The 8,201-nt window shown below is 50.8% G+C and overlaps 1 protein-coding gene across 1 annotated transcript; it reads right to left on the bottom strand.

Moving 5' to 3' along the window:
• Positions 1–4,263: 4,263 nt before the first annotated feature.
• RPL6 (ribosomal protein L6) lies at positions 4,264–8,011 on the bottom strand. The gene is made up of 7 exons (XM_054288848.1): positions 7,917–8,011; positions 7,115–7,363; positions 6,906–7,004; positions 6,433–6,576; positions 5,554–5,602; positions 4,854–5,038; positions 4,264–4,475 (listed from the first exon to the last, which is right to left on the bottom strand). The coding sequence occupies exons 2-7, from the start codon at positions 7,361–7,363 to the stop codon at positions 4,323–4,325; spliced, it is 879 nt and encodes a 292-aa protein (XP_054144823.1). The 5' UTR covers positions 7,917–8,011; the 3' UTR covers positions 4,264–4,322.
• Between the last annotated feature and the right edge of the window lie 190 nt (positions 8,012–8,201).

Genomic DNA, 8,201 nt, shown 5'->3' with positions numbered 1-8,201 from the left:
CTTCAACACAGCACAACTTTTGTACTTTTTAGTCTGAAATGTTGATATGATCTCATGGAACAAGATCAGATTAATGGATCAGGTTCCCTCTCAGTGTCAGCCAAGCAGACACTGCTTCTTCTTTTATGTACTTCAGAAAATAGACATAAATTTTCCATTTTCTCAAGTTGAAAACACTTCTTGAGACCAGACAGAGAAAGTATTTCTGCTTTCTGCAGTATGTGAGCACAGACCTCTCTGAAAATAAGTGGCTTGCTCAGGATCACACAGAAAATCAATATTACTGAGGAAAAACCATTGAATTTCTTTCATCTCAAGTCCTATTTTGACTACTGTGCTTCCTCTCTCCTCATCACTATTACAACTAATAAGTGTTTATGTCTGATGGAGTGTGAACCATGCTTAGGTCAGAGAAGCTGCTGGCTCTGTGTGCAATCCATCATGCAAAGTCATTTCCCCTGAGATAAACACTGAAATAATGGGGGAAAAATAGATAAAGGGGGCAAAAAAATCCAGCCAGCTGCCAAAAATGGGAATTTTGACTGATAGCTGGGAGAGGGTTAAGACTGCTCTGATCTAAACATCCCAAACAAATTAAAAAGTAACTAAAGATAAATGTCCTGGCTGCAGGACATCATGTCAAATTCCACATGCCACCACCCCAGACCCACCCTCTGCAGTGACTCAGGCACTGCCTGGCTTTGCTCAGCCAGTGGCTTCCAGAACAAAACACAACAAGGACTATTATGAGTAAGATCCTTATAAAAACAAGAATTTAATTGCTGTAATTGCTTAAGCAATTGAGTTGTCAAGTGCTCAGTGCAGACTGCAATGCAGGAGAACTGGAGAAATGCAATTAACAGGTGAATAGTCTGGGAACCTCAGTTCCTCTTCCCAAATCAGGACAGGAGCTCTTTATGGTGTATCCATAGGATTGGAATTATTTGATTATTTGAGTTTGTGGGGACAACCACAGTGAATTTCTTGGCAACAGTTCTGAACTCTGAGGAGAGGGAGGGCAGGGATCAGGTGGAAACAGGCTGGGAGTAAAAGGTTCAGCCTCTCCTTCATGACAAGGCACATCCTACAGCACAGGTGAACTGAGCAGCCAGTCCCTGGACATCTGGGAATTTGGCAGATTTTCCTCACCACCTGGCCAAAAAGGTGTGGGAGTCCCATAAAGCACCTTCACCCTCCAGCCAGAGCATCCTCTCTTAATTCAGGTTAAACCCAAGAGTGTCACAGCTGAAATGCCACAGGTAAGTGTTGCCACAAGCCTGGCACTGGAAAGGATTTTGTCTTTGTCTTGCAGATCTGCCTCAGTTTCCCCTGAGGATCCTGTCCTAGCAGGATTCTCATTCCAGAGGCATTGGCTGCTCCCTGAGCCCTCTGTGGCAGCTGGACAGAGCCTCACTGGGCTGGAGCTGCAGCCACCAGGTCACTGCACAGCTGACAGGTAAAAATAGGTGCCTGGAGATAACAAGGCATCACATCTTATTATCAATTCCCTGGGAAAGCCAACATCCCTCTCTCTTTCCTCTCCAAAGGATGCTTTATTATAATTACATCTCACTTTATTAGGCAGCTGAAGCAAAGAGCACATTTGATGCTAATGAAGTGCTGCTGTGGTTGAGGCTGTCACTATTTTTGGAGCCGCACATCTCCAGCACTTTTCATTGGGTGATGGAGGCTTTGGATGTCTCTGGCTCCTTCTGTGGGGGCTGCCCAGGAAAAAGCAGTGACTCAGCGAGCCCAGCTGCAGAACTGCTCACATGGAATGGGAAATGCTGGGGCCAGCCAGAACACACACAAAGGCTCTTTATGTGCTGCAAGTTGTGCTCAGGTAGGGGCCAGCATTATCTGGATTAAAAAAATCCCTCTGTGCTGGTCACCTGCACAGGCCTCGTTTGTCCTGTTTTCCATCCCTCACCCTGCAGCTTTTCATAGAAGGCAGATTGCACAGAACTCAGGGAAAATATTTGGGAGGGTGGAGACACATCACAGCTGATCACTGGCTGCCTCTCCTTTTGGAATGTGAGGGGTTTGCCATCTCCAATTCCTGCAGCAAAGCCTGAGGAGCGGCTTGGCCTCGGCAAGGCAGGATTTGGTGTTCCAATTTCTCTGCTCCCACATCCCTTGGTGTGACACTGGCATCCAGCTGGGCCAGTGACTCAGCTCAGCCACTGACAGGAGCAGAGATTCCTCCCTCCTTCCCCACCTTGCAGGGTGTGTTACTGTCACCACCTCATCACACAGGTGACAGGAACAGGGCAATGGCAGCCCTGCTCCAGACCAGCAGCTGTTGATAACCAGCTCCCATTTCCAAATCACTTCCTGACAGCACACTGGCAGACACAGCCTCCCCTCCCAGCAAACAAGGCTAATGGTTCCAGGTGTCTCCTGATCCACAAAGCAGGAATGTGTCAGAGCAACCAGGAATTCCAAGAACACCATTGGATCTCCACACCCAACTGGTTTTGGGGCTGTTTTGTTACTGCAACTTCTCCACTCCCCCAGGGAAGGGAATAACTGGAGCATTGTTATGTCCTGCAGTTTTTCCTCAAGAGCACACGGGTGTGACTGAATTTACAATACCATGTGCCCATACAAACTCTTCTGATTCTCCTTGCTGTATGGGGATTTCCCCATTTTGTTGTTCTCACGCATAAGTTTTAATTTAAGTGAACTTTCTAAGCATATTTGGTTAAGGTTTTTCTTAGACCTATCTTAGGAGTAGCAGGGAGATGTGTACAACCTGTCTGTATCATTTTATAGCTGATTTATATCAACAGGCCGTTCCCAGAATTGCAGGAGAAACTCCCTTTAACTTAAAAACCTGTGACTAATCCCACTATCCAGCAAAGCACACACAAGAGAAAATGTAACCAATAACAGACAAAATTCCAGTGTCAGGGAAAATAAAGAACACAGGGCAGAACACAGCACAGAGCAAGAGACTCCTCCCAGCCGGGCCAGGAACTGTGCACAGGGCACAGGCAGCTCACTGCCTCCCTCTGCTGAGCCTCACGGATATTTCACAAAGAATTCCAAGCTGGTCTGGCTTGGAAGGGACCTCACAGCTCATCCTGTCCCAGCCCCTGCCACTTCCACCATCCCAGGGTGCTCCAAACCTGGCCTTGGGCACTTCCAAGGATCCAGGGGCAGCCACAGCTGCTCTGAGCACTCTGTGCCGGGCCTCAAACAGGGAACAATTCCTTCCCAGTATCCCATCTAACCCTGCCTCTGGCAGAGGGAAGCCATTCTCCATGTCCTGTCACTCCAGGCCTTGTCCCAGGTGCCTTTCCAGCTCTCCTGGAGCCTCTCTGGACACTGCAAAAGGCTTCAAGGTCTCCCTGGAGCCTTCCCTCCTGCAGGCTGACACCCCCCAGCTCTCCCAGCAACAGGAGGATGGTGGGAGTGCCCAGAGCTTTCATTTCAGACATGTGAACACCCACCAGCACCAGACTGCAGCCCCTTGGTGCAAACTAGGTACCCCACAAGTCTCAAAGTTCTCCCACTGCCATTGGAGCACTCCAAGCCCAATTCCTCTTTCCCACTGACCATGGCTTCCACCTCAGGAAGGGCTGCATTGCTCTCTTCCCCATCCTGTTTTCATGGAGCCTGGGTGAATTTGTTGAAATCTCTATTTCTTGTCAAGTCTAACCCTGTTGGCTACCTCAGCTCAGAATGACTGGGCAGACAGATGGTGCAGTTACATAAACCTGGATTCCTGCAGGATCTGGCTAAGGAAGAGCTCCAGAGTGCCAGACTTGGTGAACTGTACATCCCTGCTTTGTGTAGAGCATTGATTTCTGCTGAGTTCAACACAGCCCTAACCTTCTCCACTCACTTTCAGACACTTCTATTCTGCAAAACTGTGGAGTATTCCCAGCATTTCTACTTCAAAACCAAAGTATAGCTCCTGAAATACCTCTAAGAAGTTATTTAGTAGCTGAAGTTCAGCACAGATATATTTTGTCTTGATTTTATCCTGCACTGAGTCCAGCCTTAGCTGCTATTCCCAAAGCAAAATCTGTTCAGGACCCTTCCCAGCTCGTTCAAAGTCAAGAAAACTGAATTTCTATTTATGTTAAATAGTTATTAAAGAAATCCAAGAACTAGTACAAAACTACAACAGCCAAAACTCCTACACCCCAAACTTCTCTAAATTCTGGTCACTACCCACAACCCCTCACAGTATCACCCAGCATCAACAAGCACTGCCAGAGCCGTACAACACCTGCTGCTGCACACTGCAATGAACACACCACAAATCCTTGCTTTTTTTCCCTTGGGAGTTTAATGTGGTGCTTGCAGGAGGCTCAGAACACCAATTTGTGAGGATAAACTCCATTTGAGAGAGAGAACGTGGAGCGCAGGTACCCCCGGAGCTGAGGCACCTTCCTGATCCGCGCCAGGATCTGGGAATCCACGGCCTTCTGGTCTGTCTTGCGCTGCTCCGTCAGCTCATATTTCTGTAAAGCACAGAGAGCAACCTTAAAAGCCTGGGAGAAACTGCAGGATTCTTTAGAGAGAGGAGGAAATTCAGAGCAAACCCTGAGTTTTGGGATTTTAAAGAAATCTTTCCCCCATTTGTTGTCAATAATGGGAAGGTGGTGGAGCACTGACACGCTCCTTGGAGCCAACACAGTGACAGCATTTCTTGGTCAAAAAAGACATTTAGCTCCTTCTCCTCTGAGAAAACCCCCCAAATTTTAAAGGTTACCTCATTTTCATGGCACCACCTCACCTTATTAATGACCACTTAAAATCCACCGGTTTTTTTCCTGCTAATTCCTCCTTTCCAACCCAACCTGGAGCACTGAAAAAGAAGGAACCACTCTGTCCCTTACCTCTTTCTCAGTGTCAAAGATCTCTCCTTCCTGGTGCTTGGGCTTCCTCAGTCTCTTCTTCTTGAAGTAGGAATCCGTGAGATGCTTGGGAATTTTCACCCCAGTGAGATCCACCTTTGTGGATGTGGCAATAACAAATTTCTGGTGGGCCCTGCGCAGAGGCACACGGTTGACAGCCAGGGGGCCTGAAGGCAGAGAAGACAAGAGAGAACAAAGTCAGCTTTTCTGGGGAAAATCACTGCCTTGAAGCTGAATTTCTGTAGTCTTTGTGATGACCAGTTCCTTCAGAGCTACCTATAGATAAAATCTCAGCAGTCAAAGCCCTCTAGAAATACAAAAATCTCCTTTCTGAGCTCTTCCAGATAGTTAGATCCTGAAGCTTAATTATCTCCCCTCCACCTCCCTGCAAAGTCACAAATGCCAGAATCATTACGGTTGGAAAAGATCTCAAAGATCATCAAGTCCAATTTTGACAGATCACCACACTGTCAACTCCAGCAGAGCACTGAGTGCCACATTCACCTGTTCCTTGGACACCTCTAGGAGTGGTGACTCCACCACAAAACGTGATTCCCCACTGATGTGCCAAACCAAACACATGCAGATCCATTGTGCTACTGACTCCAGAGACAAACTTGAACTTAAAAGACCCAAAGAACCCCCAGAACAAAAATACCATGTTTAAATACAATTTTTTTACCTGTAACAAGCAGAAGGCCAGTATCAAGCTGCTTCAGGAACACAACACGCTGTGAAGAAATGAGACAGGACATCAATCCTCAGGTCCCAGTGCTCCCATACCACAGCCAAACTGGGATTGTGCCTCTGTTACTGGGACAAGCACTTCCAGTGCTCCAGGTGTGGGTCAGCTGTGCCACCTGAGGAGCTGCCACCCTGTGATCCAGGCTCCAGCACCTCCAGGTGCCTCCTCTCCAGCCAAGCGTGACTCTCCATGAGCTTTTTCTCCCAAGGCTGAGCAAAGGAAATTACTCCTTTCCCTATCCATCCCAGCACCCAAATCCTTTGTGTGAGTTACAGGCAGGAATTGGATAAACACCACAAGGACTCTATAACTTCACACAGAGCCATTCCCTTGACCTTCTGGTCAAGGTTTCCTTCTCTGACAGCATTCTTTATGGAACCATGAACACCAAAGACAGAGAATTCAAGAAATGAAAATAAAGGATACCAGTGTTGGTGACCATCCTGAGGATGGAGAACCCAATATAACAATCCAGTGCTACCCTGATAACTCCATTAAGAAAGAAACTAATTTTTCCTTTGCAGTAACTGCTGTAAGACAAAGTTTTGTCTTTGTAGGAGCAGCAACAGAAACAGGCACTGGCTTTGCTCTGCAGCAAAACTCTTTTCATTGTGTCCAAGCAACTGGCTGAGCCTGTTTTACTTCCAGCTCTGCTCAGAACAACCTTAATTTACAAACATTTCACCTCTGCCTCCCCTAAAGGCTGGACAAGGAAAACACCCAGACAGAAGTCACACATTTACACCCAGTGGCCCAGCTGGGAGATTGAGGGTGCCTGAAAGGCTGCCAGAGCCCGGGAGCAGGAGCAGTGCCCACCTTGCCGCGGTGCCGGCCGGTGAGCAGGATCAGCACCGTGCCGGGGGTGATGGACGAGCGCAGGCGCCGCTTGTGCTCGCAGAACGGCTTCTTGCCATGGCTCAGCAGCTTCCTGGGAACGTCCTCCGTGGGGTAGTACCTGGGCTGGGAGCACAGGACAAACATCTTGTACCACCTGGGTGTCTCACAGCACAGCAACTCATCAAAAATGGTCGCCCTATTTCCCCGAAGCTCAGCTTTCTGAAGAATTTCTGCGGCAGATGGGCTTGGAAACACACTGGATATTTTGGAATATTTAGTGTCCAGCTCTGTATTCATGTGTGTATTTCCACCATGGCACAGAAACACACAGGACAGAGAATTCCCACCTGAATTCCCATGAACTGAGCCCCTGCATCACCCCAAGCACGAGGCTGACCATCCAGCCTAAAGCCTCCTGCAGCAAACCACGACATCCCGGTGCTGTTCCATACCATCTTCCGGATTTTAACCACCCGGCTGCCTCCATTCTTGTCTCCACCCACTGGCTTAGTGATGGTGGCACGGGGCATCTCCTTCTTCTTCTTCTCTATCTGCGTGTAAAGAACGAGGAAAACTCAGCACATTTCAAACCACTCAGCACATTTCAAACCAGAGGCACCACGATAAACCCCATTATTCCCCCCAGTGCTCCCCACCCTACCTTTGTCTCTGGAGCTGTGTACTTGCGCTTGTACAGGGCTTTCCTGGCGTACATGGCAGAGCGGGAATACCTCCCGATGCCGCGGGCCAGGACGGGGTTACGGCTGGCATGGTATTTCTTCACCCTCTTCTTCTTGTCCCCAGCTGCTTTCTGGCTTGGCTTCTGCTCCGCCGGCTTCTTCTCCCCTCCCTTCTTCTTGGCCGGCTTCTTCTCGCCTGGCTTCTTCTCCGGCGCCTTCTCGCCCGCCATCTGCGATCACGGACAGCAGGATTTAAGGCTCGTTACAAAGCACAGAAAATAAAAATAAAATAACCCAAACCATCCCTCACACCTTTCTAGTAGCTGTCAGCCACCTCTTCCGGGCGCAGCTGACTTAGCCCTGCTCCCTGTGCGCCTCTACACGGCTTAAGCGGCTCCTGCACGCCGGTTACAACAACTCCAGCGCACATCCAAGCGCTCCTCGGTGGGAAGCGCGAAGACACGGAAACACATCCCGAGCCTGCAGCCGCCTCTGTCCCGGCACCGCTGAGCTGCCGGGCCGTGCCCCAGCGGCCTCTCCCGTCCAGCCCCAGCCCAGTTCCCGGGAAGCTCCGGAGCGGCCTCCACATCCCGCCGCGGCCTGGCCCGCCCGGACTGGGAACACTCCCGTTCCTCCCCACCGCCGCGCCCATCCGGGCCCATCCGCCGCTCCCCGAGGCTGCCGGGCCGCGCCTGTGACCGCTGCGGGCCCGCCGGCGGGAGGATGGCGGCGGATGGAGCGCGATGGGTCCGGCGGCGATAGCAGCAGCTCCGCCATCCTCACCTTCCGGGGGAGCAAAAGGGACTCACATCCGGGTGCGCGGGCTAAGGACAGCGCGGCGTCTGACGTCAGCGCGCCGCGCGGGGCACCATGGGACTTGTAGTCCGGGACGGTCCGCGCTGCCTGGGGCAGCCCCGGGTCACCAGCGAGGGGGACACCGGACCCCGCGCCCGCTCCGGGGGCTGCGGGACCCCCGGCCCGGACAGCGGTCCCGCCGCGCCGCTGCTGCTTAACCCGCGTCCGCCCGGGGCTCGGCCGGCTCCGCGCGCTGCCCCGTGTACGGACGAG

The sequence above is a fragment of the Melozone crissalis genome, unplaced genomic scaffold (assembly GCF_028551555.1).
Source record: "Melozone crissalis strain CALT ecotype California unplaced genomic scaffold, PUWL_Pcris_2 ptg000063l_1, whole genome shotgun sequence".
NCBI classification, from domain to species: domain Eukaryota; kingdom Metazoa; phylum Chordata; class Aves; order Passeriformes; family Passerellidae; genus Melozone; species Melozone crissalis.
The sequence above is the reverse complement of the archived record's forward strand: the minus strand, read 5'-3'. Positions and strand labels throughout refer to the sequence as shown.

Excerpts from the sequence above, each read along its gene's own strand:
- RPL6 (XM_054288848.1), bottom strand. The coding sequence starts at position 7,363 with ATGGCGGGCGAGAAGGCGCCGGAGAAGAAGCCAGGCGAGAAGAAGCCG. Across the intron at positions 5,603-6,432 it reads CCGGCCGGCACCGCGGCAAG|CGTGTTGTGTTCCTGAAGCA; the intron begins GTGGGCACTGCT and ends ATTTCTTCACAG. Across the intron at positions 4,476-4,853 it reads TCTTTGACACTGAGAAAGAG|AAATATGAGCTGACGGAGCA; the intron begins GTAAGGGACAGA and ends TGTGCTTTACAG.